Consider the following 21,841-nt stretch of genomic DNA (forward strand, 5'->3'; position numbering starts at 1 on the left):
TTGTTCTTTTATATATTCATTGCATGTACTTGTTTCTGTAGAGATATCACTTGTTTCTTTTCTATTCAATACAGTCCACTTTACATCAAAATTATTGATTACCAATTAAAATCAATATAAATTTCTTAAAGTTGAACCTTAGAGTTTACACTGGTCCACCAGGCCAGATTTTATTGGCTATTTTTTATTCAAATATTTGGCAAGCACTTATCCAATTTTATTGTAAATCGTTTGTGCATGCTAGGGTTCAAACCTGTTTGTACATTATGAATTGAGCCGATCAAGTTGGTTCACTCTTATCTCTATTGTCCGATCGGAACCGTTACTTTGCAATGCTGATAACGTTATCGCTTAGCTTGCTTCGTCTATTGAGCTTTCTCTGTTCAATTTGTACTAACATTATCATTTTGCTTGCTTGAATCATCAATGAAAATCGTTCATTGTTGCATTCGTAATTTTATTCGAAAATTAGTAAATGAAAATCATTAAGACCTTTCCAATATCCAATCATGAGTGAAACGAAGTTAAAGCTCAAACGAGCTAAACTTGAGCAATATTTCTATCGTATTCAACGTACTTTCGATTTGTCGAAAAAGGCTTTAAAAGAAGAAGCTAGTGCTAAACAATTTCTAATTCTCTATAGTTCCACTCTTAAAACTGTTCAGGATTATGAAGCTGTTGAAATGGAAATACAGGAGCTTGAAATGGAAAAAGACCCGGAATTTGTACCCAAATTTAGTAGTTCACATATGGAAATGTTCGAACATATGGAAGCAATTGCTAGTGAATTGAAAAAACGCAGTCAGGTTGTACCTAGTGTTTCTACCCCGGCTCAACCTGTATCTTCCAATAAGGATTCGTCTAATATTTTACCGAAAATTGAAATTCCTGTGTTCGACGGAGATCAATCAAAATGGGCGGTATTCTACGAAATGTTTAAATGCATGATTCATGACAACAAATCGATTCCAAATCAACAAAAGGTCCAATATCTGGTGTCCAAACTATCTGGAGAAGCGGCTAATATTTCACGTCATCTACCACCTATTGCTAATAATTATGAAATTATTGGGATGCATTAATTAAGCGGTTCAATGACCCCCGCTCACTCTCAAATGTGTACTTGAAACAAATTTTCGAATTCAATTGTCTAAAATCTGAGTCTCGTGCAGGTTAGTTTCTATAGTCGATCAGTTCTGTGGTTCAATTACTGCTTTAAAACGCCTACGAGGTGAAGATGTATCTGATGCAATATTTCTGTTCCAAGCGTTGAAAATTTTAGATCCTGTTTCTCGAAAGGCATTTGAAGCTTCAGTTCATACTAAGGATGATCCCACATATACTGATTTTGTTTCATTCATCGAAAGGCAGATTAAATCGTTACCGCATGACGAATCGTCTAAACAATGCAAGCCAGTAGTGAAACCAATACCAAAATCCAAAGTGTTGGTTGTTCAATCGAATTCGCAAGTGACCAAATCACCGGTAAAAATATCAGAATGTCTGAAATGTTCGATGACAAATCATAATTGATCAATTGTCGTCTTTTTCGTCAGTTATCACCTTGGGACCGTTTTCGTTTTGTTAAGGAGAAGGGTTGCTGTTTGAAATGTTTCTCGCCAGCCCATCGTAGTAAAGATTGTACTTCTTCCAACTGCGAGGAATGTAGTCAGAAGCATAATTCGCTTTTACATTTCGGAAATGCTTCAAATTCGTCATCAAATTCGGATGCGAAAAAGGTAGAAAATAATACTATTACCTGTTGTTCTATCGATTCGAAGTCGGCACCGTATAGTGTTCTACTATCAACTGCTCAAGTCGAGGTACCTGATAAGAGAGGTAGATTGCACAAAATAAGAGTTTTAGTTGATTCAGCTAGTCAAAGTCATTTCATTACTCGTAAACTTTGTCGTAAATTGCAACTATCGATTTTCCTTTCCAATTAATTGTGAATGGTTTTGGCGGAAATTCGCAATCAGTTTTTGGTCGTACTTTTGTCACGCTTCAATCTCGACTCGATTCTAGTGTTAAATTTTCCATTGAACCATTAGTTGTCGAAAAAATCATGGAACAGCTTCCCACTAGTAAAATTGATAATTCTAAATTATCAAATTTGTTTGGTCTTCGACTTGCTGATGAAAGTTATCACATTCCCAGCGAAATTGACGCTATTATAGGAGCTGAATTAGTGCCCCATATTTTCCGAAATGGTCGTGTGGAAATTGATTCGAATTATTTGATGGCCTTGGAAGTGTTTTCGGTTATATTTTGATGGGTAGAGCCCCTATTTTAACTCAATCTTCAGAAAATTCAACGTGTTTGATGACTTGTCTAACATCACCGTTGGATAAGTTAGTTCGAAAATTTTGGGAAGTGGAAAGCGTTCCAGATGTAGGAAAACAACTCACTGCTGATGAGTTAGAATGCGAGAAGGATTTTGCATCGTCCGTTCGTCGTGAAAATTCGGGTAGATTCGTTGTCTCATTATCGTTTTCAAAATCCCCTGATTGTCTTGGTGATTCTTATGCTATGTCAGAACGTCGACTCATCAGTTTGGAGAAACGACTGGCACGTGATCCAAACATGCGTTTAGTGTATCACGATGTCCTCTTGGATTATCTCAAACAAGGACACATGGAATTGATAAAAAATCAGAGTGATAAAAGTGGTTATTTTATACCTCATCATGCTGTAATCAAAACTCAGAGTCAATCAACGCCTTTGCGTATTGTCTTTGACGCAGGCGCGAAAACTACTACTGGAGTATCATTGAATGATATACTTCATATCGGCCCCAAGTTGCAAACGGATATTTTCGTTCTGTTAGTCAATTTTCGGTTATTTTCTATCGCTGTAACTGCTGATATAAAGCAGATGTATAGACAGATTCTTGTCGATGAATCGTGTCGCAAATTTCAGCGTTTGTTATGGAGATTTTCGTCCAATGATCCCATACAAATTTTTGAATTAAAAACTGTCGTATTTGGTCTGAGTGAGTCACCGTTTCTAGCTCTCAGAACTGTCCATCAACTTGTTCAAGAAGAAGGTGAAAATTTCCCTGATGCTAAAGCTCGTATTCCGAGTGACATGTTATGGATGATTTGGTGACAAGTGTGTCTTCTTTAGGTGAAGCAAATCGTCTTTGTAGTCAGGCTAAAGAATTGTTCGAGAGAGGCGGATTCGAACTTACTAAATGGAGTTCCAATTCACCTGAATTGATGAATGATTTCTCGGAAGATGAAAAATCGGCCTTGTCTAAAGATTTCGAGATGGGAAATTTGTTGGCTGTCCTAGGTTTGAAATGGCAACCTGGTAGTGATTCGTTTTGTTTTTCAGTGAATCCTAATCAGTCTGTTCCTACCAAACGTCACATTTTATCGGTAGTAGCACGCATTTTCGATCCTTTGGGACTCTTGTCACCCCTAACTTTGTTTCTTAAATGTTTAATTAAACAATTATGGAATGCTGGTCTTGATTGGGACGATTCAGTACCTCCCTCTATTGCGCTTCAATGGGAGACATGTCAGAAGGAGTTCCCTTTATTGTCCAATCTCTTCATACCACGTCATTTAGGAGTGATGAATGATTCGAAAATTACTGTCATTGGTTTCTGTGATGCATCGACTTTAGGTTATGGTGGTGTGATCTACATAAAATCTCAAATGGATATGCAACCTGCAACTATCACATTGTTGTGCGCTAAATCAAAAGTCGCGCCATCTAAGACTTTATCCATACCTAGGCTTGAATTATGCGCGGCGCTCTTGCTCGCTGAATTAATACAGGTTGTTGTCTCTGTTTTGAGCCTTCGTTGTCACGTGACTCGCGTTGTTGCATTATCGGATTCTACTGTTGTCTTACATTGGATCAGGGGCTGTCCATCCAGATGGCAATCTTTCGTCGCTAATCGAGTTACGAAAATTCAAGACTGTCCTATCAACGACTGGTTACACGTGGCAGGAAATTCAAACCCAGCTGATCCCATTTCGAGAGGTGTATCCCCTTCTGAAATAATTAATCATGATTTGTGGTGGTCTGGCCCCTCTTGGCTAATGTTAGAAGAGAGTGATTGGCCCGTCAAGGTCGATCTGGAACCTATAGAGTGTCTACCTGAGGTCAAGGTTCACTCAATTGTCACTGTAGTACAGTCGGAGAATTCATCTATTAATTCGATTCATCTTTTAATTGCTCGTTGTTCCAACTACCAACGTCTATTGCGTATCATGGTGTTAATATTGAAAGTACTTCGTCTATTGCCTAAACCTCATGAATTAGATTTCGATTTGGCGGAAAAACATTTGTGTAAAGTTGTACAAAAAATTCATTTTTCGAAAGAATTACTGGAATTGAAAGCTGGGAAAGAATGTACTTCTCATCTTCAACAACTGTCACCTTTCTTGATCATGATATTATTCGTGTGGGTGGACGTTTACAAAATTCTGAGTTGAATTATGACAGCTGTCATCCGATTATATTACCGAAAAATGATCCATTGGTCACGCTTTTGATTGATTATTTTCATGAAAAGCACTGTCACGCTGGACCTCATTTATTGGCGTCTATTTTGAGACAAAAATATTGGATTTTATCAGCCCGTGTCCTTATAAGGAGTCATGTACGAAAATGTAACAAGTGTTTTCACTATCGTCCCACTCTTACACCGCCGAAAATGGGCAATCTGCCAGCCTGTAGAACTCTGTCGTCTAAACCATTCGTCCAATGTGGAGTTGATTATGGTGGACCCATTCGAATCACCATGGCCAGGCGTCGGAATCCTTTCATATTTAAATCGTACATTTGTCTTTTTGTCTGTATGGCAACTAAAGCCGTTCACATTGAATTAGTTTCGGACTTATCGACCCAAATGTTCTTATCAGCTTTTCGCCGTTTCCTTGCTCGACGAGGTCCTTGTAAGGTCATGTATTCCGATAATGGTACCAACTTCGTCGGCGCCTATGATGAGCTAATAAAATTGTCACGGATGCTGAACTCCAAGGAATATCAAAACCTGCTCCAGAATGAACTTGCTGATCATAGCATTGAGTGGAATTTCATCCCGCCAGGTTCACCTCACTTCGGCGGTCTTTGGGAGGCGAATATAAAATCAGTAAAGTCACACCTGTTTCGAGTTATTGGTAACCAGTTGTTGACTTACGAAGAATTGAACACTGTCTTAGTTCAAATTGAGGCTGTACTTAACTCACGCCCGTTATGTCAAATGAGCGCGGATCCGAGTGAACCCCTCGCCCTCACACCGGCTCATTTTCTCACTTTGACACCTCTTAAGTACCTTCCTATGTTAAATGTGGAAGATCGTCCAATGAATCGATTGGATCGGTTTGAATTAGTCAATCAAATGGTTCAGTCTTTCTGGAGTCGTTGGCGCAAAGAATACTTACATGAATTACAAATCCGTGTGAAATGGTGTAAGGATTCCACCCCTCTCACGGTTGGTACAATCGTCCTAGTGGATCAACCAAATGTCGCACCGTTGAAATGGCCTATGGGGGTGATTGAGGAAGTATTTCCCGGTGCTGACGGTGTCGTTCGAGTGGCTATGGTGCGGTGCGCCAATGGTCGCTTCAAAAGGCCGGCTACAAAGTTGTATCCGTTGCCTACTCAATAATTTTCCTTTTGCATTTTTGTTTTATTCTCGTTTTGTTTTATTTTTATTTCTTTCGTCGTTTATTCATTGTTTTTTTTTGTTTCTTTGTTCTCTAGCCTTGTCTGAAAATAGCTTTTCAGCCGGGGGGGGATGTTGGAGCCAGCTCTAGTTTTCATTTTTCGTTTTTTGAATTGGACGCGCGCTCCTCGTTCAGTTCGTATTTCTTTCACTTGAGTGCGTCGCGCTCACTAGCCGGTAGGCTGTTTCTTTCAGTTCAGTCTCGCTTTGTAATAGCTTGCCTCGAGTCGGGAATTGATAATTTTCGTCGATCATTCCCAGAAGAAAATCGTTCTTCAAATTATTATTTTTTCGTTAATGTTAAATCGTACACCATAAACCTACGTTTGGAAGAGTGTTTGCCAACTCCCTTTAGTTGAAAGTTTTAAACTATTATTTTTCGATTGGAAAGTTCACCGATCTATAGTCTTTAAAGACATTGTAAATATCTCGTCAGAAATATATGTGCAACGTTATATGATGGAAGCCGAATTTACCAACAGTAGATGACAATTAAGCTTGCCTTTTCACCATCCTTGATTCATCTCCTACCTCGGGGACACCTGAATACCTTACCTGGGAGTTGTAAGCTCAATAATATAATATTACATTAGGTACTCTGCAGATTTTCGGTGAGTTGTTCTTTTATATATTCATTGCATGTACTTGTTTCTGTAGAGATATCACTTGTTTCTTTTCTATTCAATACAGTCCACTTTACATCAAAATTATTGATTATATGCATATAAAAGTTATAATAAACTTGCCAATATTGATTTGAGTAGGATGCAGTGCCTCCTTGGTTCTAACCCCATTACCCAGCTGTCCATCCAGATTCCTGCCCCAAGTATGCACTCTTCCATTGTCAGTCAGCAGAGCAGAATGATGACATCCGCAACTTATCTGTTCAATATAAAAAATAAATTTAGAAAAAACTTCAAAATTATTAGTTTTCATAAATTAATAGTTTCTTAAAAATCAAAGTTCACAATCTATCAGATATAGATGCACAGCGATCAAACTTTTCAACCAGGCTCGTCTCTAACATGTAGAGAAACTTTGGTATTATTCTGATTCCGGCTAGAGCAGACCCACGATATTGTATCTAAAGCTGCGTACACATATACGCGCTTCCAACCCGCACCGAGCACGCTCCGCCCTCGTACCGCCCTCGTCCCTCCATCGTACCGCAGTAGCTCCGCCACCGCTCGGCAGTCGCACCCATCATGAACGATACGGAAGATGTTAGATCTTCTCGCGTTCCCCGGTCGAACCACTGTTGCTCCCCGGTCGATCATCAAACGCTCTGCTGGAGTGACGTTCGGTTGCGGAGCAGAGCGAAAGTCTGTACGCACCTTTAGATACTGTATTTATAAAAATCTATAGCTGCGTACAGAGTTAAGCGCCACGAACACACACCGATCACAGAACCGAACTCTTGCTCTTTTCAGATACTCGACATAACTTATTGCGGATTTCAACAATCCAATATTGGGGACCGATCTTCGCTCTGGAGTACAAAAGCATAAACAATTTATTATGAAAGAAGAAATTATAATAACATTCATAGTTCATACAGAAAGGTTCTATCTAATCACAATGAATTGAGATTAATTCCCAGAGGAATGCAAAAATTTCCCTCATAAAGGCCCGGTTGCACAAAAACCGGTTAAATTTTAATCCTGATGAATTTCACGTGAACCAAATCAGAGAAGACCATCTCAAAAAGATGGTTCTACTAGAATCAATCAGGATTAAAAATAACCCGGATTTTTTGGAACCGGCACTAAGTACCTGATTGAATGATTACAAAAGTTCAACAGCTGAGTCATAATTTTAACACAGTCCCACACACATCAACTCGCTCACTCACTTCCATCATCAACAGACGACGAAATAATTATTATCAGCTGTTTTTCCAAGAAAAAATAATAATTATCCTTTTAATGTCATTCAGCGAGTTTTCCCAGGGATGAGATCTAGTGCAATCGCATTTTTATATTATAAACCTACTATGTTCTGAATTTCTTGAGAATCGTTTGAACCGTTTTCGAGATCCGGTGAAATACAAACATATAAACAAAAATTGCTCGTTTAATAGTAATATTGGGGCACCGAGCTTCGCTAGTTATTTTTATTTATTGATAAACAGAACACAATTCTCTAAAATGATCGTGTTTATATTTCACAGCTGGCTATACGTCATCTTATGAATTCGGGGATGCGATATTTTGATTTTTCACATAGTCACTCGCTCACTCACTTTTTTACTATCCACAGCTTTTTCAGCCAAGGATGAATTATCTTTTTAATGTTGTTCAGCGTGTTTTCCCAAGGATGAGACCTAGTGCAATCGAATCTTTATATCATAAACCTACTATGTTCCAAATTTTGTGAAAATTGTTAGAGCCGTTAAACATAATTAACCAGATATAAAAATAGCCAGATACAAAAATAACCAGTTTTATAAAACACTTATTGAAATGGGCTGCTTTTAAATTAATAAAACAAAATAAAACTTGTAGCACCCTTTATTTATTAAAAAACTTAAAATAGTTGAACAACTATAAAACTACAAGTTTTATTTTGTTTTATTAAAAATAACCAGATATATAAATACAGAAATTGCCCGCTTAAATAATAGGATAGGATAAGAAATCCAGCTGATGAGTTGTACTATTTGTAAGCGTGCACAACGAACGTTTCAAGCTCCTGTCCAAACTTGACGAACGTTAGGGTCTGTTTGCGTACAGAAATGGCGAATCCTTGTTTTAGAAACATCTGTTAGATGTGTGGCGCGTCATTCTGCACGAAGCGTATCATCAAATTCATATTATTATTAATTTGATTATAGGGAAATGAAGAAAACTATTCACCATGGTAATTCTGCCCTCCACATGTGATGTATCGACAAGTGTAGGACTGAGATGAGCCAAGGCATCGTCCAATCCCACAACTGGATTACTGGCTGGTCCATTTTCCTGTCAAAATATTAAAAATGTCAACAATCGAATTCATAGTTGGAATAAATTCTAATTAAAAGATTGGACTGTAAATACGAGTGGATCCCAATACGAATTTGAAAGGCAGCAATCACAAATATTTAATTTATTACTCGAAGCAACTATTGTAGTGTGATAATGTGATCATGAAATTAGTAATAGCATGAAATTGGAATACTGAAAAAAATTATGGGATAGAAGTTTTTCAAAATTATCAGTTCTCCAACTACCTCCGTAAACGGAGGTAGTGGTTCTTCCCAATGTACCTAGAATACAATGTATTCTAGGTACCTTGAGTTCTTCCTTTCCATGATATTACAGTTTAGTGTCATGGAGTTTTTTCATATACAGTGTACGAGAACTTTGAGGTGAACCAGGTGAAATTTGAATTAAGATGATGTCATATTTATTTTTGCCTCCAAAAATCACGGACTTTTGTAGAATTCTAATTGATTGTAACTGACAAATGCAAAACATTCAATGTAATGTACATGCACGATTAATAATATTATTATTGCCTTATTATTGGTTCAAATTACAACTCACTAGTGGTGGCAAAGTGTTTTAAACTATGAACTACCAAGATATTTCATCACAAGTATGAAAACGAATCATTAATATTAAATAATGAGAAACATATTTTTTAAGAAATAAAGAGATTTAATTAATCATTATTAACAAGAATCAACAATTAATATAGGATAAGATTTACCAGGATAACTTGAATCACAGCTATACTATATAAAACGGTAGAAGTAGGTATTTTATAGGTCCTATATTATTATTAGTTAATCCTAGTTTATACGATACCAATTGGCATAGACAACTGACTGGCATGAAATTATTGTCTTCGTATAAACACTTCAGGCCAATTATCTTGCCAACTGTCCCGACAATTGGCCTGAATTTGAAATGTCTCCGGGAGTAGACTGAGGACAACAGGCTGGGCTCAGCGAGCCCCCCCCCCCCACCACTCGGAATCTCAATTTTCACGTCATTTAGCGCCGTATGAACGGTGAAGGCCAGTGCGCTGTCTTGTTTTTGGCCAGTTCAGTCAAAACAATTCATTGTGTGAGACGTTTTCTAGGTTAGGTTGGACGTCTTCTCAAGTTCCAACGAAAATGGCACCTAAATGGGGGGGGGCGATATGAATATTAAATTTCTTGAGCTATATAAGATTTTTATGGAATCAGAGAAACAAATTGCATAAGTATAAGAATGCGCGCAAACTGCACTCGCTGCAATTGCCGAAGCCATGAACGTTCATGGCTTCGGTGCAGCTGAAGTGAAAATTAAAATAAAATCGTTCCGCGGTACGTTTAATATTGAAATAACCAAATTACACAACAGACGAAGAGAATTCGGCCATGTTTTCACCTCACAGTTTTCGACTGTTGTGGCAATTGTTGGCCCTATAGAAACATCTTCTCGCTCAGCTGGACAATTGGCAACCACGTGATGACAATAATTGTCCTCGGACATTTGTCTCGCCAATTGGCATCGTATAAACTAGGCTTTAGGTACTATATTGTACAATCATACTGAGCGTCTATTTGAGAAACGACTATTGTCCTCGGACAATTGTCTCGCCAATTGGCATCGTATAAACTAGGCTTTAGGTACTATATTGTACAATCATACTGAGCGTCTATTTGAGAAACGACTATTGTCCTCGGACAATTGTCTCGCCAATTGGCATCGTATAAGCTAGGCTTTAGGTACTATATTGTACAATCATACTGAGCGTCTATTTGAGAAACGACTATTGTCCTCGGACAATTGTCTCGCCAATTGGCATCGTATAAACTAGGCTTTAGGTACTATATTGTACAATCATACTGAGCGTCTATTTGAGAAACGACTATTGTCCTCGGACAATTGTCTCGCCAATTGGCATCGTATAAGCTAGGCTTTAGGTACTATATTGTACAATCATACTGAGCGTCTATTTGAGAAACAGAAAAATGGCAACAATGCCTTTCTATCATTTCCACTGACTTAACAATAACACGAATCTCACTAAAGTGACATTTTGTTATTATATTCTATCATTCATTTATTGATTAAAATTCATAAAAATTATTATTTTTGATTGATTATTGAGTAATTTGGTTGGGAAAAGTTGGTGAATACTTACAATGGTGAATGAAGCGCTAGAGGGCATGTCTCGACCCGTAGGTAGGGCCTTCATTTCGGTGCTAGGGCTGACCACCATCTCGGAGTTCATCGTTACAAACCTAGAAGTCGGCGCCATTTTGAAGTGTGGTCTCGATGCTTTAGCCTGCAAAAATTCATAAGCATAAGCAGAAAACCATATTCACCAGTAGTTCTGTGAACAGTAGACCTCACGCAGTATTCTCATCCACAAGTACCTGATTGAAACTATAGACCTTATGGAAATACAGCAATAGACTGGCTTCTCCACACATCTGTGTAATCACTTGTCAGCTGATTTATGATGAATAATTCTATAGTCTGATTTTTACTCTAATATTGGCGTATGAAGGAGGCTTCTTTTTCCTTTTATATTACTCTAGAAATGCAAAATTTCCAAAAACCTTGTATATACGTCGACGCGCAATTAAAGGAACATACCTGTCAAATTTCATGAAAATCTATTACCGCGTTTCGCCGTAAATGCGCAACATATAAACATTTAAACATCAAGAGAAATGCCAAACCGTTGACGTGAATCTTAGACCTCACTTCGCTTGGTCAATAATTCATAAGCTTCACGTTTTTCAGCGTTGTTCATAGTTTCAAATTTGAAGAATAGATCGTTCAGTCACGAGAATAGATAAGGATATAGTGAGGTCCACGTTATAATATTTCGAATACGTATTCTCTGAGTGTTAATCTTTGGTGAAAACAGAAATTTTAAACTTAACCTCACTTTGGACTATTTATGTGCCAAAATCAAGGAATTGAAGAAGTTTTGGGCAATTGCCTGTTTCTCTTTCCAAATATCGTGTTTGTGACTGTTCTAATAAATAAATAAATAAATAAATAATGGCAGTGGATAAAGAAAGGAGAACAGCGTTACCGATTCTCTGCCTTAATTAATATTGTATTTCTACATTGTTAGAAACACATTTGGCAACGGAAATGAAATAAAAACACACATATGTTGTCAAATTCTACAATTTTATTCTGTACAAGACCATGGTTTCGCGATCACACAGGTCACATTTTCAAGCTGACTGTAGAGAGTGTCTTGAAAATGTGACCTGTGTGTTGACGAAACCATGGTCATGTACCAAATAAAACTTTAGAATTTGACAACATATGTGTGTTTCTATTTCATTTCCGTTTCTAAATGTGTTTTTAACAATGTAGAAATACAATTAATTAAGGCAGAGAATCGGTAACGCTGTTTTCCTGTACAGCTGACTGTAGACAGTGTCTTGAAAATGTGACCTGTGTGTTGACGAAACCATAGTCCTGTACCAAATAAAACTGTAGAATTTGACAACATATGTGGGTTTTTATTTCATTATGGAATTGTTCTACAACATTGACAGTGACTCAGTCAAACATTGCCGTTACGGAGATAAAAAAGGATAGTTATATCTGCTTTGTCGAATGATAGACAAGAATAGCAACACCAATAGAATAGAATGACTGCATTTATTTTATACCTGGGAGGGCGAAGTTAGGGCGCTGTCGGCCCTCTCTTACACTTAACCCTCAAATAACCCTCAATGTTAACCAAATATTGCCATTATAACGTGGACTTCACTATAGTGAAGTTGGAGTGTGTTTGGTTACACGATCGGTTAGTAAAAAACTGATTCATAGAGAAACAAAATATTCCCACTCCAGGCTTTTGCAATTTTGAACAAATCTTCGTCACTAAACTACATATATTTATAAAACAAGTATGGTTCCAAATTATTCAAGAGTTAATAATAATTTTGTAGGCAAAATATTGAACATGCTTCAACAATTTTAGATTTCTAAAATAGATTTGAAACAAATCTTTGTTTGGAATGAAATTAAATGGGAAAAATCTTATTTGAAATGAAATAAAAAAAAACTTCAGAAGGCGGAGTTAGGACTTTCAAGTTCTCTCTACCACTCATCCTCGATTTCTAGTTGTTTGCTTGATTATTTATCAAAATTTAATAGCTCAACTTTGATAATAAACTTGAAAATGAGTAAAAATTTAATAACCCAAGTTCGACATTAAACTTGAAACTAAGAGCCAAGCCACACGAGGCGTTTTTCAGACGACTCGGCATGGCACCACAGGACAGAAAGCTTTCCGATTGGCCAGAGTCCAATTCAATCAGCCAATAGGAGAGCTTTCTGACCTGTCGTGCTGATTGAAAAAAACGTCTCGTTTAGCAAACTATACAAACTACACTATCTAAATTGTTGAGAATGATATTGCATGAATAAATAAATAAACTGAACAACTCACATCAGCATCCTCGCCAGCCGCCTCCTCGCTCTGCCCGGTGGGTGTGGCCAAATTGAGTGTGGTGGGGGGAGTGGGCGTGGCTGCCTCACCGTCCGCCCCACTGTCCTGCTGCATCTGTTGCAGCGCATGCGCACGAGCGCGTGCTCTCTTCTGCGCTTGCGCCTGCAGACGCAGCACTTGCGGGCTCGAGCCCCACGTGTAGAGGCGGTTAGAGGCGGCCAGACCCAGCTGCAAATCACACAAATCCAATCAATCAAATGCAATACTCACGAATTTCATACATTCTTTTTTTTATTGCCATTCTTTTTTTTACAAACAAGTGAAACAAAAACATTCTTATAATGTTATAACTAATTATAATCTTAACTAATTTAAAAACATATTCAACGAATGTTTTCTTTTATTTTAATATTGAAATAATGGGCTCTCCCAGAAAAGCTAATGCTTGAGCTCTGGAAGAGAGTTCAAAAATCTTAAAAGTAATTAGGATGGATGTCTAAGACAATTTAATTAGTACCAGAAGAAACAATATGCAATATAAACACTAGAATATAAATGTATGTACAATATAACAATGTAAGCACTAGAACAAAAAGTCAATTACATACATCAAATTATTCAGTCATACATAAAAAATAGTAGAAATATTAAATAAATCAATCAAATATAAAAGGTACAGTACGCGTCCCATAGCTTTGCCTCCGTGACTTTGAAATGGCATATAGGCAAGGTATGGTTCGCGGGGTAATATTCACGGCTTTACAAAAACACCAGGCTTCAGAGACCCTAGATCCCTAAAGTCCGTGAGAAATTAGTTTCAACACGGTTCTTTCTCGATGACAGAGAGGTCCGATGATGCTCTATCCTCCACTAATCTCTACCACTACCTAGCAGCATTCTCCTTCTTTTGTGTCTGAGTGAGAGAGCCCCCACTCCCCTCCACTGGCAATGTACCAAAGTCGTATGTTTGTGTATGTTACGAAGATGTGTTCATCACAAGGAGTTGGAGCGAAATGACACGGCGCATCCAATTGTGCGCAGGATTTCCGTCTGTGTCTATGCTACAAACTGTGGAAGGAGAAATGGGTTTCTCTTCTTCATGTTAAAAGTAATATCTCACAGACTTTAGATGGAGGAAGCTCCCTACACACAGAGATTCTTCTTGAATGAGAGTTGCAACGTATCATCAACAATGAAAAGAGCATGTTAAACGAATGTCAGCTGATAGGCTGTGTTGTGTTAAGTGGAAGTAATCTAAAAAGTTCCTTGTATATCTTTTTGTATGCAACACGTTGCTTTTGAGAAGATACAAAAAAATCATCTGTTGCTTATGGAAAGATAAATATTCAAAAATATTTGATGCTTTTGAACGGGTAGTATTGTAGTCTAGTGGCCCTCCGGCGATAGGTAAAGCTACAGGACCAGGACTGTACCCTTTTTATATTTTATTGATCCACATGTTTCGACTCGTAATTTTTATTTCATCCCAACACTTGTAGCATGTAGTTACTTGACAAACTTGCACGTTTTTCAGGTGTATTGCTAGTGCAAACTGTATTTTTATTTTGTAAGGTAATAACATTTTATTGATTGATTCTACAGAAATAAAGCGTATGACTGAATGATACTGTATACTCACATTGTGGAAATAGGCGGTGGATATCATGACAATGTTCTCAGGTAACCCGTAGACCTGGACAGGCCGACTTGACTTTACATTGTTGCCGGTTCCCAGCTGGCCAAACACACTCGACCCAAACGCCCACACGCGTCCGCTCGCCATCAGTGCAAGTGTGTGCGCGTGCCCACCACTGCATGACACACACATCTGCCACAACAAACACAATAATAGTAGTTTATAGAACAGTTTTTCCTCCACCTACTGTCTAAAGTGCTTACTTTACTCCCTGGAACAAAATACTAAAGTGTCACTTTTTCGCTCTTGGGAGGAAAAAACAGAAAAACTCCCTAGAGCGTAAAAGTAACTCTTTACATGGGAAGCATCTCTATTTTGAAAACTTACATTTGAAATAGGTTAGAAGGTCTAAGCTCAGTTGAGGAAGCATATAGAGTAGTCATTAAACCAACTAAATTCAATACCTCAACCAGACATTTGATCAATATATGGAATACATGTTTGTATGCTAAAATTATTACAAACTTCATATCCGTATACTATAAAAATTTATAAATATTTTTTTTTATTCCATGTTATTCAAAATACCAGCCAACGAATATTCCTCATTAACTAATCAAATTTGAAACGGGAACTTCATCATAGTTGTAGTTGAGTCGGCCATTGTTGTTACAACTTTTGCCGACAGATACGACAGTGTCTTAAACATCTCACGAGTGCTTTAAAGACCATATAAAACTGTTGTATAGACTATTTTATCCAAGACCACTCAATCAAAGTATAACATTGATGACTTGTTGTAAGATTAGAAAACAACCAACTAGCCTATGTTGTAAAAAAGATTGATTGTAAATAAGCTGATAGTAAATCAGGAAAAGACTGAATTAATTCTATTTAGCACCAACTTGACCTGTTCACTGAAGTCAGTGAAGCTGCTGGGAATTCACCTGGATTCTAGGCTAACTTGGTCTAGCCATACTGATTCTCTCTGTAGCAGACTGAGTAGAGTGCTATTACTTTCCTTGCCCTATTACCATAGGTAAGGAAAGTATTGCTTTCCAAAAAAATGTAAGGTAACCTCATTTCATGTTTTCTATACGTTTCATTACTTTCCTTGCCCTATTACCATAGGAATGGAAAGTATTGCTTTCCGAAAAAATCAATGTACTCCAATTTCTAAAATACGATACGTTTCAAGGTCCCCTGAGTCCAAAAAAGTAGTTTTTGGGTATTGGTCTGTATGTGTGTGTGTGTGTGTGTGTGTGTGTGTGTGTGTGTGTGTGTGTGTGTGTGTGTGGTGTGTGTGTGTGTGTGTGTGTGTGTGTGTGTGTGTGTGTGTGTGTGTGTGTGTGTGTGTGTGTGTGTGAGTGTATGTGCGTCTGTGTACACGATATCTCATCTCCCAATTAACGGAATGACTTGAAATTTGGAACGCAAGGTCCTTACAATATAAGGATCCGAAATGAACAATTTCGATCAAATGCGATTCAAGATGGCGGCTAAAATGGCGAAAATGCTGTCAAAAACAGGGTTTTTCGCGATTTTCTTGAAAACGGCTCCTAAGATTTTGATTAAATTCATACCTGAAATAGTCATTAATGAGCTCTATCAACTGCCACAAGTCTCATATCTGTAAAAATTTCAGGAGATCCGCCTTATCTATGCAAAGTTTGATTTTAGATTCTCAATTATCAGGCTTCAGGTACAATTTAAACAAAAAAAATTGAGTGGAAAAGATTGAGCATGTAAATCTCTACAATTAATGTTCAGTAACATTTTCATCTAAAATTGAAAATAAGCTCGAAATTCGAGAAAATGTGATTATCCAATAAATTGCAAACTGTTGGCAACTGTTGATTCTATCAAATGATTCACTATGAAGAGATGGCAGACCTCGTATGTCTCCAGCGTTATTGTCCTGTCACCAGCTGGCTAAGATCTTCTATATAATAAGAGAGAGTAGGGTTGTGTTTGTTCGTGTGTTCGTTTGTTCGCATCAAAACATGTCAACTGTGGATTGCATACCGGAAAAACGGGAATGATTTAGATCTCCAAATTTTGAACATAGATTCTAAAAATATCAATCTCGTGCACCTGGAAGCCCAAATTTCAATTTTCCTTCTAGATTTTTCAGAATTAATGTTCAAACTTCATTAATAGTACATACGATTTCATAAAAAAATCACCAAATCATATGGTCGGAGTTAAAAAATATTATTATATTAAAGAACTGGATTATACACGTCTACATGTGTAGTACGGTGGAGGAAAATTATGTTTGCCGCATCATCACGTCTGAACTACTGGACTGATTAACTTGAAATTTCGCATATAGATTCTTGCTTAACCGAGGATGGTTATAAACCTATTTTAAATTCTTCAATATTTGATTACATCAAGTTTTCAATTATTTGTCATGCTTTCAGTTGTTGTAAGGAAGCAGCAGAACATTTCTCTTGAAAGGAAAATTAGAAGATAGGTATGATTGGGGATCATTTCCGAATGATAAAAACAGGTTTTCCGTCGCACCCAATTTTTTTCCGCCATTTTGGAACCACCATTCTGAATCCAACTTCTTTTTTTAATTGAAAGGTGGTCGTATGATACATTATTCCGATACAGGATTTCCAGAGAAAATGTATGGTGAAAACCGCACATCGATATCTCAAACCTTTCAAAATTTATTCTCATTCATTTCCTTTATTATAGTATAGAAGATGATAGATAAATGGATGATATATCCATCTATCTATCATCTTCTATACTATAATAGAGGAAAGAACTGGCTTAAAGACGTATACACGTGTAGAGGATAGGGAAATTATGTTTGACGCATCATCACGTCTGAACTACTGGACTGATTTACTTGAAATGCTGCTTATAAATTCTTAATCAACCGAGGATTTTATAGGCCTATTTCCAATTCTTCTGGATTTCATAACGTCAAGTTTTAAAATAGACCCTTGCGAAGCACGGGTTTCCTGCTAGTTGTTTATAAGTAGACTTGAGATGCGCGAGAACACTGGCGTCAGGTGATCAATTTTCATAACTGCAAGGAAAGTTGTGTGAGTGCGACACACCAGTTTTTTTTATTGAAGAAGTTGAAATTTTGAACCAGTTCTAATCTTGCTCTTATTGCATATTATGCTTTTTTCACTCCTATCTGCAATATGGAACTCTATTATGGGGTAATTCTTGTGGTGCGAAAGATGTTTTTCTTTGTCAGAAAAGAGCACTAAGTACAGTATTTGATTAGGGCATGAGGGAATCATGTAAACCTGTGTTTTCAGCTAGTCGTGTGCTGACTCTTCCTTGTATTTTCATTTTGGAATGTTTGATGTTAGTAAAAGATAACCTTAGTATTTTCAATTTAAGAAGAGAAATTCATGAATATAACACGAGATCTGGTGGTCGGATAAATTCGAGTCGGGTCAGGCTTGCTAGGACGCAGAGAATGAACAGCTATTTAGGTGTAAAAATGTTCAATGCTCTATCATCTGAAGTTGGAAATATGAACAGTAGAAGATTTAAGTCTATAGTAACCAAATGATTGAAGGAGAGAGCATTTTACTCGGTTGAACTGTAATGCCTATCCTTAATATTATTGTTATCAATTGCTTTAACTCTGGTCTGTTTTCAGATTATGTGGCTGTGTAAATTTATGTATATTTTCTTTTGTGTATGTTCTATATGAATAATTATGTTCAATTGACTTTTGTCCATGCGATCAATGTTTGTTTATGACAATAATAAAGATTTGATTTGATTGGAATCACAATAACTGGTAAAAAGCTACTCAGAGAGAGTGAACAGTAAACTTGAAATACTGGAAACATGACGTAATGAGAACTCGACAAACTTAAAACTTGATGAACTGAAAATTTGACTAAATTTTGACTAAAAACGTGATGGGTTATAAACCTGACGAATTTAATTTCTTCACAAACCTGACCTTAATTTAAAATGTACCGTCCAGAGGTTATGTAGAGTTTCATAATGATTTTAGTTCAAAATCATGGTTCATACAAATAATACAATTTATTAGTTACCTTTAGCATTAATTATTAGCCTAATTAATTTGCTACACACCTGATTTGATAAATTTTGGACGAGCGTAGGGTAGTGACAGTCTTCAACGCTTCCGTGTCCCAACTGCCCATGGACACCCCAGCCCCATGTATACAATCTGAAAATAACAAACAAATAATGTATTATTTTCAATACAAATAGTACGAGTAATGTATAAAACATTTTGAATTTGTCAATACCACTTATTTACTAAAATATTTTGAGAATGGAAATGAAAGAGTGAATAAATAAAGATCCTAAACTGATTTTTCCAACTGTTTCACTTTAATATGGATATAGTTTATCAGAGATTGACAATGGTGTAACAACCGAAACCGGTCTTTCTAACTATTAATAAATTTGTGGTTTTTGACAATTTCTTAGTCTTTTTTATTTAATTTGGAGATAACTTTAGTTCACTGAATTGATAGTACTTGGTATATCTTCTACCAATATAACTAGGTTCTTCTTCATACAAAGATAATTTATGATACTCAGAGAAAGTACTCTTATGCCGTGTATTATATTCATGCGTCTTGTTTATAGTATGTAATGAACAGTTTCTACGTATTTCCAAATACATTGATACTAACTAGATGAAGAATAAATAATCTTGAAAATTTATTAAATAGTATGATTGAATTAATGAAGAGTTTAAGTATAGAAAATGTAGTAAACTCACTTTCCATCATCAGTCAATGCCATCGAATGGTACTGGCCACACTCGACAGTAACCACTCTCCTATTGGCCAACGTTTCCACCAATCGTGGTTGCGACGATTGCATCACCTTGCCAACACCTAGTTGACCGTATTTTGAGGAGCCCCATGAGTAGACCTGTCAAATAAAAGGGTAAGTATATCAACAAAACTAACGAAAATAGAAATACAGAAATAACGGAGAACTCAGTTTTCAACGTTGAAGGAAGCTCCAACGCCATCCTTGCAGGGACTTCGTGACAGCGGGCACTCTTCCGGTTCCCTGCCTGTACATTTATTTTTTGGCTAGTATGGCACTGAAATGGAGAAGTGGCTGGACTACTGGTGCAGACATTCACTTTCACAACACACGCAACAGGGCGATCGTGAGACTAGATGCCCACAGAACCTAGTCTTATGAGGCGAGCCCACAGCATATGGCCAAAAAAGTGTAAAATGCTATTCCAATTGAAATTCGTGAAATGGTCTTCAAGAGACAGTTAAAATTGTGGTTGAGTAAGAGATGTTTTTATGACATTGGTGAACTTTTAAATCTTGTATGAAAAAGACAAAAAAATTGTCAATTTCATTCAATATGAATAATTACCACAATATCAACTTCTCAACTACACAAAAAGAGAAACTTTTAAATCAGTGATTACAATATTATGGTTAATTAAAAACTAAAAATGCCACTTAATTCTATGATCTGCAACTTTTCAGTATTGGAGACTTTTGATTCCACTGTTTTTTTAGTTCATTCAACTTCAATTCCATCTGTGATATTATTTTTTAATTCTTTTTTTTCAATGATTTCGGCTAAGTTATATAAATATTGTAGTGACATTTGTATTTATGATGTGTATTGTTTGATGTGATGTTTATGACTTGTGTAAATATTGTATTATATACAATGCATAAAATGAATTGATGTTGATACAGAATCGAATTATTATGACTTTGATACTGTATCAATTCACAAATTGAACTCACAAAAATGTGATACAGTATCAAATGGAGTTAACTGACCCCGTTTTCGGTGACAGCAAGCGTATGAACTAAATGATACGGTATCAACCAGAATTTACAAAAATGTGATACAGTATCAAATGAACTGACCCCGTTTTCAGTGAGAGCAAGCGTATGAAAGCGTCCACAGGCAACGCCGATCACAGAAAGAGACAGTTGCGGAAACAGCCCCACCACACTAGGGTTTGAAGCCTTATTAAGGTTGGGTCCACTACCTAAAATTAATAAAATAATACAATTAATGAGTTTGCAAAAGTATTCACTTGAATCTGTTTCAAAATTAATGCAAAGTTCTCATTCAAGGAGGTCACTAGGTCAAGGATAGTCAATGAACAACATCTAACACTGAGCATCACATTGAAATGCAATTATTCAAGTATTCCAATCACCCATTATTCAAATGCAAATACAAAACTTCAAGTAGTCCTCAATTTTTGTTCATTTTACACCTGGAACCTGAATATTATTAACAGGCACCTGATACTACTACATTGAGATAGCCCCATTCAAATTTTAAGTAATAATACTAATAGGAGCTTTTATTGAGAAAAAATGATACATAATTACAAAGTGATTATGTAATAAAATAAATATTGTCAGTTAATGTTCCCCATGGATAAAATCCGTCAGGGAGTGTTGGCTATAAATAAAAATGCATATAAGACAAAAAAGAGACTGAAAGTAGAAGCACAATATATGAGACATAAGATATTAGTAAAGTCCATTCAGTGGTAATCAAACTCTTGAACTAGAGAGTATCTGTAACTCCAAGCAGCCTTGCAAAACTTGCTGAGATCAACCCAGCTGTCACCATTTAGAAATGCCTTCAGCTCATCCATCGACAGCACGCTCCTTCTCAGGAGCACAAACTCACAGTCATTCAATTTTATATATATAGATGGAGCTAACCATTACTGCTGACCACTGTTTCTCCTGTATCTAATGCTATTGATGAAACCTTATCTATCAACGTTTGATGTGACTTAACCAAACCATACCTGGTGAAGACTGAGCAAGACTGAAAATTTCACCCCCTAAGTTGAAGTTGCTATAACAATGAAAGAAAAATTTGGAATAGTGGTATGATATATCATTTCAAAGAGAATTCAATGCTCTTCGAACCTACGATAAGCATAAATTTTTACGATTCATTGTTGGGGAGTTATAAGCCCTGAAAGAGCAAAACATTGGATAAAAACCTGTTAGTTCAGCAATTACACACCTTTAAGAGCGAATATCTCAGGAACTGTTGGGAATATCAAAAATTCCACTGAACAAAAAGTGTACAGAATTTATCAAGCTTCTATTTAAGCTTTTATTAAG

General features: G+C 36.7%; 1 protein-coding gene across 1 annotated transcript in view; it reads right to left on the bottom strand.

Annotated features, from left to right (window-relative positions):
* Positions 1–21,841, bottom strand: part of LOC111057898 — a 106,435-nt gene that overhangs the window by 21,193 nt on the left and 63,401 nt on the right. Inside the window, exons 19-26 of the mRNA XM_039440403.1 lie at positions 20,609–20,733; positions 19,474–19,628; positions 18,813–18,909; positions 14,727–14,915; positions 13,088–13,315; positions 10,802–10,945; positions 8,539–8,643; positions 6,426–6,565 (exon numbers count right to left, since the gene is read on the bottom strand). Coding sequence (XP_039296337.1) covers positions 6,426–6,565; positions 8,539–8,643; positions 10,802–10,945; positions 13,088–13,315; positions 14,727–14,915; positions 18,813–18,909; positions 19,474–19,628; positions 20,609–20,733 — 1,183 coding nt within the window. The remainder of the gene's footprint in view (positions 1–6,425; positions 6,566–8,538; positions 8,644–10,801; positions 10,946–13,087; positions 13,316–14,726; positions 14,916–18,812; positions 18,910–19,473; positions 19,629–20,608; positions 20,734–21,841) is intronic.

The sequence above is a fragment of the Nilaparvata lugens genome, chromosome 13 (genome assembly GCF_014356525.2).
Source record: "Nilaparvata lugens isolate BPH chromosome 13, ASM1435652v1, whole genome shotgun sequence".
Classification (NCBI taxonomy): Eukaryota; Metazoa; Arthropoda; class Insecta; order Hemiptera; family Delphacidae; genus Nilaparvata; species Nilaparvata lugens.